Source organism: Salvelinus fontinalis, chromosome 22, assembly GCF_029448725.1.
Source record: "Salvelinus fontinalis isolate EN_2023a chromosome 22, ASM2944872v1, whole genome shotgun sequence".
NCBI lineage: Eukaryota > Metazoa > Chordata > Actinopteri > Salmoniformes > Salmonidae > Salvelinus > Salvelinus fontinalis.
Genome location: NC_074686.1, coordinates 5,006,671 through 5,023,513, shown reverse-complemented (window position 1 = coordinate 5,023,513; position 16,843 = coordinate 5,006,671). Strand labels below are relative to the sequence as shown.

Sequence of the window (16,843 nt, the reverse complement as noted above, 5' to 3'; positions counted from 1 at the left end):
TTGTGCTCAGTAGTTCTGTGGTTCAGTAGATGTGTGGTTCAGTAGATGTGTGGTTCTGGTCAGCAGTGGTCAGTATTTGTGGTCGTTATCAATAGTGGTTGAGTAATTTTAGTCAGTAGTTGTGTTGCAGGTTCTTTGAGCCCTACATTATGGACGTGGTCAGTAGTTGTGGTCAGCAGGTGTGTGCATGTGGTCAATTAGTTGTGTGATTGTATATAGTAGTTGTGGTCAGTTCTGTGGATGTGGTCAGTAATTGTGTTCAGTAGTTGTGGTCAGTATTTTTGTGGTTGTGGACAGTTTGTGGTTCAGTAGGTGTGTGGTTCAGTAGGTGTGTGGTTGTGCTCAGTAGTTCAGCAGATGTGTGGTTCAGTAGGTGTGTGGTTGTGCTCAGTATTTCTCTGGTTCAGTAGATGTGTGGTTCAGTAGGCGTCTGGTTCAGTAGGTGTCTGGTTGTGCTCAGTAGGTGTGTGGTTCAGTAGATGTGTGGTTGTGCTCAGTATTTCGCTGGTTCAGTAGATGTGTGGTTCAGTAGGTGTCTGGTTCAGTAGGTGTCTGGTTGTGCTCAGTAGTTCAGTAGATGTGTGGTTCAGTAGATGTGTGGTTGTGCTCAGTAGTTCTGTGGTTCAGTTGGTGTGTGGTTCAGTAGATGTGTAGTTCAGTAGATGTGTGCTTCAGTAGATGTGTGGTTCAGTAGATGTGTGGTTCAGTAGATGTGTGGTTCAGTAGATGTGTGGTTCAGTAGATGTGTGGTTCAGTAGATGTGTAGTTCAGTAGATGTGTAGTTCATATGCCGGCACATGCACATTTGTGGCCTGCTGGAGGTCATTTTGCAGGGCTCTGGCAGTGCACCTCCTTGCACAAAGGCGGAGGTAGCGGTCCTGCTGCTGGTTTGTTGCCCTCCTACGGCCTCCTCCACGTCTCCTGATGTACTGGCCTGTCTCCTGGTAGCGCCTCCATGCTCTGGACACTACGCTGACAGACACAGCAAACCTTTTTTCCACAGCTCGCATTGATGTGCCATCCTGGATGAACTGCACTACCTAAGCCACTTGTGTGGGTTGTAGACTCCGTCTCACGCTACCACTAGAGTGAAAGCACCGCCAGCATTCAAAAGTGACCAAAACATCAGCCAGGAAGCATAGGAACTGAGAAGTGGTCTGTGGTCACCACCTGCAAAACCATTCCTTTTTTGGGGGTGTCTTACTAATTGCCTATAATTTCCACCTTTTGTCTATCCCAATGGCACAACAGCATGTGAAATTTATTGTCAATCAGTGTTGCTTCCTAAGTGGACAGTTTGATTTCACAGAAGTGTGATTGACTTGGAGTTACATTGTGTTGTTTAAGTGTTCCCTTTATTGTTTTGAGCAGTGTACATAATTCACTCGTGATAATATTGTCACCCATCAGACTATTGTCAATTTAATCTTGTCTTTAAATATACCGTCGTGGCCAAAAGTTTTGAGAATGACAAATATTAATTTTCACAAAGTCTGCTGCCTCAGTTTGTATGATGGCAATTTGCATATACTCCAGAATGTTATGAAGAGTGATCAGATGAATTGCAATTAATTGCCATGCAAATGAACTGAATCCCCAAAAAACATTTCCACTGCATTTCAGCCCTGCCACAAAAGGACCAGCTTACATCATGTCAGTGATTATCTCGTTAACACAGGTGTGAGTGTTCACACTGTCATGCTGATTGAGTTCGAATAACAGATGGGAAGCTTCAAAAGGAGGGTGGTGCTTGGAATCATTGTTCTTCCTCTGTCAACCACGGTTACCTGCAAGAAAACACGTGCCGTCATCATTGCTGTGCACAAAAAGGGCTTCACAGGCAAGGATATTGCAGCCAGTAAGATTGCACCTAAATCAAGCATTTATCAGATCATCAAGAACTTCAAGGAGAGCGGTTAATTGTTGTGAAGAAGGCTTCAGGGCGCTCAAGGAAGTCCAGCAAGTGCCAGGACCATCTCCTAAAGTTGATTCAGCTGCGGGATCGGGGCACCACCAGTACAGAGCTTGCTCAGGAATGGCAGCAGGCAGGTGTGAGTGCATCTGCACACACAGTGAGGCAAAGACTTTTGGAGGATGGCCTGGTGTCAAGAAGGGCAGCAAAGAAGCCACTTCTCTCTAGGAAAATCATCAGTGACAGACTGATATTCTGCAAAAGGTACCAGCGATTGGACTCCTGAGGACTGGGTAAAGTCATTTTCTCTGATGAATCCCCTTTCCGATTGTGTGGGGAATCCGGAAAAAAGCTTGTCAGGAGAAGACAAGGTGAGCGCTACCATCAGTGCTGTGTCATGCCAACAGTAAAGCATCCTGAGACCATTCATGTGTGGGGTTGCATCTCAGCCAAGGGAGTGGGCTCACACACAATTTTGCCTAAGAACACAGCCATGAATAAAGAATGGTACCAACACATCCTCTGAGAGCAACTTCTCCCAACCACCCAGGAACAGTTTGGTGACAAACAATGCCTTTTCCAGCATGATGGAGCACCTTGCCATAAGGCAAAAACTAAGTGGCTCGTGGAACAAAACATCGATATTTTGGGTCCATGGCCAGGAAACTCTCCAGACCTTAATCCCATTGAAAACTTGTGGTGAATCCTCAAGAGGCGTGTGGACAAAAAAAAAAAAAAAAGACAAATCCCAAGCATTGATTATGCAAGAATGGGCTGCCATCAGTCAGGATGTGGCCCAGAAGTTAATTGACAGCATGCCAAGGCGGATTGCAGAGGTCTTGAAAAAGACAGGTCAACACTGCAAATATTGACTCTTTGCATCAACTGCATGTAACTGTCAATAAAAGCCTTTGACACTTATGAAATGCTTGTAATTATACTTCAGTATTCCATAGTAACATCTGACAAAAATATCTAAAGACACTGAAGCAGCAAACTTTGTGAAAATGTATATTTGTGTCATTCTCAAAACCTTTGGCCACGACTGTGAAATGAGTTTTGATTTAGAATGGACCATTATAAGGGGGAAACAGGGGCAGGTGAACAATAGCACGTCATCCATATGGACTTAAATAGCGAATCAAGGATGCTTTTCCCACGGATAACTTTAGTGCCAGGCAGATAGGCTACCCCTGTGATAAAGCAAAGCACTTAATATTAGGAAAGTTGACAAATAAATATAGCAGGCCTAGCCTATAGAAAGCTGATGGGATCCTCTTTTTAATAGAGTCCATTAAAACTGTTCTCATGCAATTGCATAGCCTATAGAAATGTTGCGCAACATGAGCTCTCATTAAGTGTTTTATTTGACTTTGGATTGCAATTGGATGTCTGAGTGATTATATGGACAATAGAGCGCTGCATACAAGCCATTAGCGACTGGCAGTTAAAGAAAGTTCGGTAGGCTAGTAAGGACCATCAGTGGCACGAGAGCGCAGTTTTGGAGAAGCCTAGTTACCGTGACTAAACGGGTCACATGGAACTTGACTGTGGTCATGGCTCGTGTCCGCTGGCGTGGCAGTAATACGGTCACCATTACAGCCCTAGTTGGTATGTAGGTGCTATGACCTTTCACAGGTTAAACTTGAAGAATGATCATTCACGATCGACAATGCGAAATGTGAAGGAGACCATAAAATGGGTGGGTTAAGTAAAGGCAAAGAAAATGCATGCGCACAACGTGATCCGAACACGCGCAGAAGCGTCGGGATCTTTAGTCCTGGGGAAAAAAGGTTGATCTGCAACCACGGCCTTAAAATATTGTCGAACTCATTACTACCGATAGTAATAAAGTTTTCCTATAAAGGCTTTGTGGTACACTAACCTGTGCCCACATACCAGACTTCATGTTCAATGTTTTCAAGACTTACCCGCGAGAAGAGCGTGTTGAGACAGTGGACTTTTTGTCTCTCAGTGACGTAGGCGTAGTACTGGGTGATGCCCTTCAGAGTCAGCTCCTCCATCAGGTTGATCTCATAGGGCTTCTGCAGGTGCTTGGCCTGGTGGAGAGGGAGCAGAAAGGGAGGAGAGTGTGATGACAGAAAGGGTGGACAAGCAAAGAGAAAAAAAGGAGGAGAGGGTTATTGAAGTGCCGGAGTAAATCAATGCTAGGATAACTACACGTGTGCATGGGCGCACACGCACGGCTAGACCCTTGCAGCAACTTAAGACGAAACGGACAGCCTTTCTTGCACGCAACCAAGAGGAAGGTAAAACCCTGCAAGGGACAGTAAAACAACACATTGCCCAAGCTAAGGACAACTACAAAAAGAGGGTGGAGAAAAAAATGCTCCACACAGGGAACCTCAGGCAGGCCTGGCAAACCTTATCGGGCAAGTCAAGAAGAAAACCCAAGAGAAAAACAAACGGACGAGGAATAGTTTGTCAATGAACTCAACACGTTTTACTGTCGTTTTGATAATCAGGACTTCTCCACTGTAACAGAAAGCCCGAGGGAACAACCAGGCATTGGATGGAGAAAACCGCCGAGGTGGTGGCGAGACGAGTTATATCCAATAAAGCGACCCGGAGCAGACAAAATCAAGGGACGGCTACTGAAGGAATGCGTAGACGAGCTGGCAGACATCTTCTGCACTCTCTTTAGCACTACAACAGCGTGGCATTTCAGCCTTTAAGTACCTGCTAGAGAACGTTGCCATGCGTCCCCCTTCAGCATATGCATCAGACGCTTAATCAACTCGCATGGTACGCAAACATGAACACCAACGCTTGATAAATGGCACAAACTATTGTCAAGGATAAATTGCATGAATAAATATCAACAAAAAACATGTTATGTATTTGATTAGATTGTATAAAACGTATCCTTGACAAAACATAGGCCTATAGCCGATTTTTTATTTCCCTCGCAATGAAAACATTAGCGCAATCCTTTTGATCAACTTTATTTATCCGTTGGCAACGGCCACTGATGTTTGATTTTGTAATGACATTTTTTTGTTTGTTGAAAAGTTCATTTATTTTACACTACTCGTTTGTCAGAATCTTAAAATCACGAACAGAAGTGTTTAGAGCCTATTTATCCTTTTTTAATAACAAAAAAAAAAGATATATATTCCCGACTTAACCCCCCCAAGACAATGTGCTGTAGGATGTTGGTACCCAATCAGGTGCTAATACGTCTCTCTCCTCACTGAATGAATTGCAAATGGATAACAATTGGGTACCTTCACAATTGAACTTAAATTGTTAATAATTTTACCATGCAGGTTGATGCCATCCTCATTTACGTTTTACTTTGTAAAAATAAGCTATTACAGGACTGTTTTATTTACTGTAAACAAAAACATGTTATATGTTGCAGTAGGCTTTTAGAATAATGCAAAACATATCCTTGACTATACAATTTTTTGCGTGGGAAACAAATGATGCCATTCAGCATGCAAAGCTGGCCCATCGAAACTACACCTAAACTCATTTCACACGAGCTAGACAAGATTAAATAGTCAATCTGACAAGTGACAATATTAGGCCTATCAGTTGTCAAATTGTACTTGAAGAGATGGGCGCAACTTGTAATTTACAGATGCAGGGAAAGGAGTATCACTTCAGAGTCATACGCAGGTAAAATAGTTCTAGTGTTAACAGCGCCTTCTCAGAACACATGGTTCCCTCACTCTGGAAGCCCTGAGATCCGACCAGATCCAGCAGAGCTGAATGACTATCATCCTGTGGTGTCAAAGTCAGTCGTTGTGAAGTGCCTTGAGCGCTTGATATTCAAGTGTCAGGTCTCATGTGGAAGGAGCTCTTGGACCAACGCGGTTTGCACATCAGGAAGAACAGTGGAGGATGCAGTCCTGACGGTGTTGCGCAGCACCATGAAATACCTGGAGGACTCACCAACGTGTGCATCCATTTCCTGGGCTTCTCCTCGGCATGTAGCCTCGCCTATGTTACAAACTCCACCACCTACAGATGGAACCCAGCATTACCTTGTGGGTGCTGGACTGGGGGCTGTATGTCAAGTTCAACAACATCCCTCTGTGTACATCTACCCGTTGCCCCTCAAGGAACTGGCATCTCTCAAGTGCTATTTGCCATATACACCAATGACCTGAGAGGCTCCGACAGGGACTGCTTGGCAGTGAAATATACAGATGACACGGCACTTGTCGACCTCAGATGACTCAATGCATTTCCAAATAGAGGTAAACAGGGTTCATGACTGGTGCAACAACTACTATGTTACACTAAACATCAACAAAACAAGTGCACAATCATTTCCGGAGGAAGGCAGATCAAATGAGCCGCCTAGTCCTGGGAGGTGAAGCGGTAGAGCAGGTACCTGTGAACCATCATGTACAACACACTCTTAATGCAAACACTCAGAACATCAATAAACAAAATGCCAAAAACTGAATGTCAACACCACAATAGTCTCCAACTACACTAAACAAAAATATAAAAAACGCAACATGTAAAGTGTTGGTCCCATGTTTTGGGCTCTCGAGTGGCGCAGCGGTCTAAGGCACTGCATCTCAGTGCTAGAGGAGTCACTACACACCCTAGTTCGATTCCAGGCTGTATCACAACCGGCCGTGATTGGGAGTCCCATAAGGGAAGCGCACAATTGGCCCAGTGTCATCCAGGTTTGGCCAGTGTAATCAGTCATTGTAAATAAGAATTTGTTCTTAACTGACTTGCCTAGGTAAATAAAAGGTTAAAAAATATATATATTTCATGAGCTGAAATAAAAGATACCAGAAATGTTCCATACGCACCAACAGCTTATTTCATTCACATTTTGTTCACACATTTGTTCTCAATCCTGTTAGTGAGCATTTCCCCTTTGTCAAGATAAATCAATCCACCTGACAGGTGTGGCATATCAAGAAGCTGATTAAACAGCATGAGCATTCCACAGGTGCACCTTGTGCTGGGTACAATAAAAGGCCACTCTACAATGTACAGTTGTCACACAACACAATGCCACAGATGTCTCAAGTTGAGGGAGTGTGCAATTGGCAGGCTGACTGCAAGAAAGTCCAAAAAAGCCGTTGCCAGAGAATTCAATGTTAATTTCTCTACCATAAGTGACTCAAACGTCATTTCAGAGAATTTCGCAGTATGTCCAACCGGCCTCACAACCGCTGACCATGTGCAACCACACCAGCCCAGGACCTCCACATCTGGCTTCTTTACTTGCAAGGTAGTCTGTGTGGGTGGCTGATCTCAGCTGATGAAACTGTGGGTTTGCACAACCAAAGAATTTCTGGACAAACTGTCAGAAACAATCTCAGGGAAGCTCATCTGCGTGCTCGTTGTCCTCACCAGGGTCTTGATCTGACTGCAGATCGGCATCTTAACCAACTTCAGAGGGCAAATGCTCCCCCACCCTCGATGACCACTGGCAGCTGGAGTAGTGTGCTCTTCACAGATAAATCCCAGTATCAATTTGCAGTTGTCAGATAGCGTGTATGGCATTGTGTGGGCGAGCAGTTTGCTGGTGTCAACGTTGTGAACAGAGTGCCCCGTGGTGGCGTGGGGTTATGGTATGGGCAGGCATAAGCTACGGACAACAAACACAATTGCATTTTATAGATGGCCATTTTAATACAGAGATACCGTGACGGCATCCTGAGGCCCATTGACGTACCATTCATCCACCGCCATCACCTCATGTTTCAGCATGATAATACACAACCCCATGTCACAAGGATCTGTACACAATCCCTGGAAGCTGAAAATGTCCCAGTTCTTCCATGGCCTGCATACTCACCAGACATGTCACCCATTGAACATGTTTGGGACCCTCTGGATCGACGTGTACGACAGAGTGTTCCAGTTCACGCCAATGTCCTGCAATTTTGCAGAGCCAATGAAGAGTGGGACAACATTCCACAGGCCACAATCAACAGCCTGATCAACTCTATGCAAAGGAGATGCAGAGAGTGGTGGTCACACTAGATACCGACTGGTTTTCTGATCCACGCCCCTACTTACAAAAAAATAAATACTTAAAAGTATTTGTGACCAACAGATGCATATGCATCTGCATACATGCATACATTATTTCAGCTTTTATTTCTTTCATCACATTCCCAGTGGGTCAGAAGTTTACATACACTCAATTAGCACTTTGTAGCATTGCCTTTAAATTGTTGAACTTGGGTCAAATGTTTTTCGGGTAGCCTTCCACAAGCTTCCCACAATAAGTTGGGGGAATTTTGGCCCATACCTCCTGACAGAGCTGGTATAACTGAGTCAGGTTTGTAGGCCTCCTTGCTCGCACACGCCTTTTCAGTTCTGCCCACAAATTTTCTATAGGATTGAGGTCAGGGCTTTGTGATGGCCACTCCAATACCTTGACTTTGTTGTCCTTAAGCCATTTTGCCACAACTTTGGAAGTATGCTTGGGGTCATTGTCCATTTGGAAGACCCATTTGCGACAAAGCTTTAACTTCCCGACTGATGTCTTGAGATGTTGCTTCAATATATCAACAATTTTCTTTCCTCACGATGCCATCTATTTTGTGAAGTGCACCAGTCCCTCCTGAGGGCAAAGCACCCCGACAACATGATGCTGCCACCTCCGCGCTTCACGGTTGGGATGGTGTTCTTTGGCTTGCAAGCCTCCCCCTTATTCCTCCAAACATAACAATGGTCATTATGGCCAAACAGTTCTATTTTGTTTCATCAGACCAGAGGACATTTCTCCAAAAAGTACAATCTTTGTCCCCATGTGCAGTTGCAAACCGTAGTCTGGCTTTTTTACGGCGGTTTTGGAGCAGCAGCTTCTTCCTTGCTGAGCGGCCTTTCAGGTTATGTCGATATAGGACTCGTTTTACTGTGGATATAGATACCTTTGTACCCGTTTCCTCCAGCATCTTGATTTGCACTTTTCGCACCAAAGTACGTTCATCTCTTGGGGACAGAACACGTGTCCTTCCTGAGCGGTATGACGGCTGCTTGGTCCCATGGTGTTCATACTTACGTACTATTGTTTGTACAGATGAAAGTGGTAACTTCAGGCGTTTGGAAATTGCTCCCAAGTATGAACCAGACTTGTGGAGGTCTACAATTTCTTTTCCTGAGGTCTTGGCTGATTTCTTTTGATTTCCCCATGATGTCAAGCAAAGAGGCACTTAGTTTGAAGGTAGGCCTTGAAATACATCCACAGGTACACCTCCAATTGACTCAAATTATGTCAATTAGCCTATCAGAAGCTTCTAAAGCCATTAAATAATTTTGGGGAATTTCCCAAGCTATTTAAAAAGGCACAGTCAACTTAGTGTATGTGCAATTCTGACCCAGTGAAATAATCTGTCTGCAAACAATTGAAAATGGAAAATGACTGTGTCATGCACAAAGAAGATGTCCTAACCGACATGCCAAAAATATAGTTTGTTAACAAGAAATTTGTGGAGTTGTTGAAAAACGAGTTTTAATGACTCCAACCTAAGTGTATGTAAACTTCCGACTTCAACTGTGTCTATTTCACTAGCCACATTGGCGGGTGTTCAGGGTTCCAAAGTGCAAGCATGTCACCAGCATTTGTGAATAAAAATGGTCACGTACGATCAAATTTAAAGAAAAAAAACAGTACCAGTCCAAAGTTTGGACACACCTACTCATTCAAGGGTCTCTTTATTTTTACTATTTTCTACATTGTAGAATAATAGTGACGACAAAACTATGAAAGAACACATGGAATCACGTAGTAACCAAAAAAAAGTGTTAAATCAAAATAAATATTTGAGATTCTTCAAAGTAGCCACCTTTTTCCTTGATGACAGCGTTGCACACTTGGCATTCTCTCAACCAGCTTCACATAGAATGCTTTTCCAACAGTCTTGAAGGAGTTCCCACATATGATGAGCACCTGTTGACTGCTTTTCCAACTCATCCCAAACCGTCAATTGCGTTGAGATTGGTTGACCGGAGGCCAGGACATCTGATGCAGCACTCCATTACTCTCCTTCTTGGTCAAATAACCCTTACACAGCCTGGAGGTGTGTTGGGTCATTGTCCTGTTGAAAAACAAATGATAGTCCCACTAAGCACAAACAAGACGGCATGGCGTATCACTGCAGAATGCTGTTAGCCATGCTGGATTAGCGTGCCTTGAATTCAACAACAAATCAATGTCACCAGCAAAGCACCCCCACACCTCCCCCTCCATGCTTTCTGGTGGGAACAACACATGCAGATATCATCCGTTCAACTACTCTGCGTTTGAATCATCAGACCAAAAGGACAGAGTTCCACCGGTCTAATGTCCATTGCTCGTGTTTCCTGGCCCAAGCAAGTCTCGTCTTCTTATTGGCGTCCTTTAGTGGTGGTTTTATTTGCAGAAATTCGACCATGAAGGAGCGATTCACGCAGTCTCCTCTGAACAGTTTATGTTGAGATGTGTCTTGTTACTTGAACGTCAAGCATTTATTATTTGGGCTGCAATCTGAGGTGCAGTTAACTCTAACAAACGTATCCTCTGCAGCAGAGGTAACTCTGGGTCTTCCTTCCCTGTGGCGGTCCTCATGATAGCCAGTTTCATCATAGTGCTTGATGGTTTTTGCGACTGCAGTTTTCCTGATTGACTGACCTTCATGTCTTAAAGTAATGATTGACTGTTTTTTCTCTTTGCTTATTTGAGCTGTTCTTGCCATAATATGGGACTTGGTATTTTACCAAATAGGGCTATCTTCTGTATACCCCCTACCTTGTCACAACACAACTGATTGGCTCAAAACGCATTAAGATGGAAAGAAGTTCCACAAATGTACTTTTAACAAGACACACCTGTTAATTGAAATGCATTCCAGGTAGAGGTCGACCGATTAAATCGGCATTAATTAGGGACGATTTCAAGTTCTCTTAAGTCGGTAATCTGCATTTTTGGATGCAGATTATGGCCAATTACATTGCAATCCACGAGGAGACTGCGTGGCAGGCTGACCACCTGTTATGCGAGTGCAGCAAGGAGCCAAGGTAAGTTGCTAGCTAGCATTACACTTATCTTATAAAAAAACAAACTTAACATAAATCACTAGTTAACTACACATGGTTGATGATATTAATAGTTTAACTAGCTTGTCCTGCATTGCATATAATCAATGCGGTGCCTGTTCATTTATCATCGAATCACAGCCTACTTCGCCAAACGAGTGATGATTTAACAAAAGCGCATTCGCGAAAAAATGCAAAATCATTGCACCAATGAACCTAACTATTAACATCAATAACTTTATTAAAATCAATACACAAGTATATTTTTGTAAACCTGCAAATTTAATTTATTTATTTTAATGTTAGCGGGCAATATTAATAAGGTGAATTGTGCCGCTTCGCTTGCGTTAAGTGCAAACAGAGTCAACGCTTCGCGTTCTTAGTAAACTATGCAGTATTTGATTTTTTGAATGTATTATTTCTTACACTGTTACCCCAGGAAATCTTAAGTCTTATTACATACAGCCGGGACAAACTACTGGATATAAGAGCAACGTCAACTTACCAACATTACGACCAGGAATACAACTTTCCCGAAGTGAATCCTCTGTTTAGACCACCACCCAGGACAATGGATCGGATCCCAGTAGGCGACCCAAAACAACAGCGCCGCAGAAGGGGCAGACGGAGCGGTCTTCTGGTCAGGCTCTGTAGACGGGCACATCGCTCACGAGTATACTACTCGCCAGTGTCCAGTCTCTTGACAACAAGGTAGATGAAGTTCGAGCAAGGGTTGCCTTCCAGAGAGACATCAGAGAATGTAACATTCTCTGTTTCACGGAAACATGGCTCACTCGGGATACGTTATCAGATTCGGTACAGCCACCCGGTTTCTTCACACATCGCGCTGACAGAAACAAACATCTCTCTGGTAAGAAGGACTTAAGATTTCCTGGGGTAACCGTGTATGCCTTATGATTAATGAGTTGTGGTGTGATCATAACAACATACAGGAACTCAAGTCCTTTTGTTCACCTGACCTATAATTCCTTACAATCAAATGCTGACCGCATTATCTACCAAGAGAATTCTCTTCGATTATAATCACAGTCGTGTATATCCCCCCAAGCAGACACCTCGATTGCCCTGAAAGAACTTCATTGGACTCTATGTAAACTGGAAACCACATATCCTGAGGCTGCATTTATTGTAGCTGGGGATTTTAACAAGACTAAACTGAAAACAAAGCTACCTAAATTTTAATCAGCATATCGAATGTGCGACCTGGGCTGGCAAAATTCTAGAACATTGCTACTAACTTCCGCGATGCATACAAAGCCATCCCTCGCCCTCCCTTTGGCAAATCTGACCACGTCTCCATTTTGTTGCTCCCAGCCTATAGACAGAAACTAAAACAGGAAACGCCCGTGCTCAGGTCTGTTCAAAGCTGGTCCGACCAATCTGATTCCACGCTTCAAGATTGCTTCGATCACGTGGACTGGGATATGTTCCGGATAGCCTCAGACAACAACATTGATGTATACGTTGATTCGGTGAGCGAGTTTATTAGAGTTTATTAGCAAGTGCATCATTGATGTTGTACCTACGGTGATTATTAAAACCTTCCAAAACCAGAAACCGTGGATTGATGGCAGCATTCGCGCAAAACAAAGCGAGAACCACTGCTTTTAATCAAGGCAAGGCTACCGGAAACATGACCGAACACAAACAGTGTAGCTATTCCCTCCGCAAGGCAATCAAACAAGCTAAGTCCCAGTATAGAGACAAAGTAGAGTCGCAATTCAACAGCTCAGACACGAGAGGTATGTGGCAGGGTCTACAGTCAATCACGGACTACAAAAAGAAAACCAGCCCCGTCGGGGACACCGATGTCTTGCTCCCAGACAAATTAAACAACTTATTTGCTCACTTTGAGGACAATACAGTGCCACTGACACGGCCCACTACCAAAACCTGACGGCTCTCATTCACCGCAGCCAACGTGAGTAAAACATTTAAACGTGTTAACCCTCGCAAGGCTGCCGGCCCAGACGGCATCCCTAGCCGCGTCCTCAGAGCATGCGCAGACCAGCTGGCTGGTGTGTTTACGGACATATTCAACCAATCCCTATCCCAGTCTGTTGTTCCCACATGGTTCAAGAGGGCCACCCACAGAATTTTACATAATTATGACATAACATTGAAGGTTGTGCAATGTAAACAGCAATATTTAGACTTAGGGTTGCCACCCGTTCGATAAAATACGGAACAGTTCCGTATTTCACCAAAAGAATAACGTTTTGTTTTCGAAATTATAGTTTCCGGATTTGACCATATTAATGACCAAAGGCTCGTATTTCTGTGTGTTTATTATATTATAAATAAATCTATGATTTGATATTTGATAGAGCAGTGACTGAGCGGTGGTAGGCAGCAGTAGGCTCGTAACCATTCATTCAAACAGCACTTTCCTGTGCTTGCCAGCAGCTCCTCGCAATGCTTGAAGCACAGCGCTGTTCATGACTTCAAGCATATCAACTCCCAAGATTAGGCTGGGAATTCTATAGTGCCTATAAGAACATCCAATAGTCAAAGGTATATGAAATACAAATGGTAGAGAGAGAAATAGTCCTATAATAACAACACCCTAAAGCTTCTTAACTGGGAATATTGAAGACTCATGTTAAAAGGAACCACCAGCTTTCATATGTTCATGTTCTGAGCAAGGATGGCACATATTGCACTTATACTTTCTTCTCCAACACTGTTCCTGCATTATTTAAACCAAATTGAACATGTTTCATTATTTAATTGAGACTAAATAGATTTTATTTATGTATTAATTAAGTTAAAATAAGTCGTTATTACAAATATATATATAAAAAAATATATATATTTTATTAAATAAAATAAATATTTTTTTAAATTAATCAGAATCTGCTTTTTTTGGTCCTCCAATAATCAGTATCGGTGTTGAAAAATCATAATTGGTCGACCTCTAATTCCAGGTGACTACCTCATGAAGCTGGTTGAGAGAACACCAAAAGTGTGCAAAGCTGTATTAATGGCAAAGGGTGGCTACTTTGAAGAATCTCAAATATAAAATATATTTTGATTTGTTTAACACTTTTTTGGTTACTACATGATTCCACGTGTGTTATTTCATAGTTATGTCTTCACTGTTATTCACAATGTAGAATATAGTAGAAATAAAGAAAAACCCCGGAATTAGCAGGTGTCCAAACTTTTGACTGGTACTGTAAATGCTACAGTAGCGGTCTAAAGTATTTCCACCATTTTGTTTCATAGCTGGTAAATTAAATCACACAAAGTCAAAGAACTATTTTGTTCACAAGCTAGGTTGTTTTTCTATGCTCGAGTTTCAACTGCTGGGAAAGAGATGACAACGCTTCTACTTGTCAGGATCAATCTCACAGACATGACTTGAGTCGCGCGAACCTCCCGCATTTAAAGGGGCAGGTCAACATTTGTCTCATCTGTTCTATTTTGGTTTAAAGACTCAGGTCATAATACATGAAATTAAACAATATACTACATTACTTCTTACTAGTAATACATTTATTGTTTTAGGAACTTTACAAAGAACCATCCTTTTTTTATGTTTTGTTGGTGTAATTTTAGAGCGACTGAAGGACAATTTTTTTTTTTTATACTACTAACGCATTTCGCATTTATATTTGTGTTCAATGTACTACACCTGCCATTTCGAGAGTGTGCCGACTTTGTTTCCTGGCCTGGTACGGTGGCCTGTCAGTGGCTAATAAGGGTAACCTCAAGCAAACTGTGAACCTGGGGTCGAAGCTCTGTGGGCTGCAGCGCAGGGAGCTTCAGGGCCTCTGATAAACGGGCAAGGGAGAAGGCCAAGCGCATCAGATGACCCCACACACAACCTTGCCCAAAGATCTGAGCTGCTGCTCTCCAGAAGGGGATCAAGGGTAACACTGTTCAGCAAGAATAGCAACATTTCCATGTAAATGGACAATAAAGTATATTTTACCGTTACGGAATAGCAGAACAGAATGGCCTGTTGGTGATACCACATGGCTGCCAACATGTGGCACTACTCACCATGAACTTCTGCACGCTGATGGGGAAGGTGGCAGAGTAGAGTAGGATCTGACGGCCCTTGGCCAGGAAGCTGATGATATCCTCGATGAGCACTACAAAGTCCTGAGACAGCAGCTTGTCCGCCTGAGAAGAGAAAACATTCAAATGGAGCATTAGCAGAGTCCCACAGTATTCTAAAAATAAGTATGTTTTAATCGTGTATTTCTATTCATTTGCTACTACTGGTATGTAATTTACATTTGGCACTGGTTGCCGGGGAAATGTTACATGTAGCTCCTTTAACCTTTTTGGTAGGTTGATGAACCAGACGAGATTTGAAGGCCCTAATGAAGAATAGTGAGTGGCTCGTAACAAAATAGATCAAGAGGACTGATTCTCTGTAGTCATCTACAGTAGTTGATTACAGTCAGTGGCTGATGGACTCAGGTACCACATGTATTTACACACTAACCTCATCCATCACCATCATTTGGACTCTATCCACTTTGGCCACGCCCTTCTTTATCAAGTCTAGGATCCGGCCGGGTGTGGCTATGACCACATGCACTGAGAAAGAATCAGAAACACCACCGTTACAGATATGGCATTGTGTACAGCTTTGAGGTTTTGTGACTTGTTAGTATTGTACAGCGGGGTCTGAAATGATTGACACCCTTGATGAAGATGAGAAAAAATTACTATCAAATAAATTATTCAAATACGGAGCTACGCTATATACAGTTGAAGTCGGAAGTTTAAATACATTTAAACTCAGGTTTTTCACTATTCCTGACACTTAATCCCAGTACAAATTCCCTGTCTTAGTTCAGTTAGGATCAGCACTTTATTTTAAGAATGTGAAATGTCAGAATAATAGTAGAGCGAATGATTAATTTAAGCTTTTATTTCTTTCATCACATTCCCAGTGGGTCAGAAGTTTATATACACTCAATTAGTATTTTGGAGCATTGCCTTTAAATTGTTTAACTTGGGTCAAACATTTTGGGTAGCCTTCCACAAGCTTCCCACAATAAGTTGGGTGAATTTTGGCCCATTCCTCCTGACAAAGCTAGTGTAACTGAGTCAGGTTTGTAGGCCTCCATGCTCACACACGCCGTTTCAGTTCTGCCCACAAATTATCTATAGGATTGATGTCAGGGCTTTGTGATGGCCACTCCAATACCTTGAATTTGTTGTCCTTAAGCCACAACTTTGGAAGACCCATTTGCGACCAAGCTTTGACTTTCTGACTGATGTCTTGAGACGTTACTTCAATATATCCACATAATTGTCCTCCTCATGATGCCATCTATTTTGTGAAGTACACCAGTCCCTCCTGCAACAAAGCACTCCCACAACATGATGCTGCCACCCCTGTGCTTCACGGTTTGGATGTTGTTCTTCAGCTTGCAAGCCTTTTTCCTCCAAACATAATGATGGTCATTATGGCCAAACAGTTCTATTTTTGTTTCATCAGACCAGAGGACATTTCTCCAAAAAGCACGATCTTTGTCCCCATGTGCAGTTGCAAACCGTAGTCTGGCTTTTTATGGAGGTTTTGGAGCAGTGGCTTCTTCCTTGCTGAGCGGCCTTTCAGGTTATGTCGATATAGGACTTGTTTTACTGTGGATATAGATACTTTTGTACCCATTTCCTCCAGGATCTTTACAAGGTCCTTCGCTGTTGTTCTGGGATTCAATAGCACTTTTCGCACCAAAGTACGCTCATCTCTAGGAGACAGAACACATTTCCTTCCTGAGCGGTATGACGGCTGCATGGTCCCATGGTGTTCACACTTGCGCACTATTGTTTGTACAGATGAACGTGGTAACTTTAGGCATTTGGAAATTGCTCCCAAGGATGAACCAGACTTGTGGAGGTCTACAATTATCTTTC

The 16,843-nt window shown here is 42.9% G+C and overlaps 1 protein-coding gene across 1 annotated transcript in view; it reads right to left on the bottom strand.

Moving 5' to 3' along the window:
- Positions 1-16,843, bottom strand: part of LOC129819603 (probable ATP-dependent RNA helicase ddx6) — a 57,891-nt gene that overhangs the window by 28,906 nt on the left and 12,142 nt on the right. Inside the window, exons 7-9 of the mRNA XM_055875993.1 lie at positions 15,420-15,514; positions 14,969-15,091; positions 3,844-3,972 (exon numbers count right to left, since the gene is read on the bottom strand). Coding sequence (XP_055731968.1) covers positions 3,844-3,972; positions 14,969-15,091; positions 15,420-15,514 — 347 coding nt within the window. The remainder of the gene's footprint in view (positions 1-3,843; positions 3,973-14,968; positions 15,092-15,419; positions 15,515-16,843) is intronic.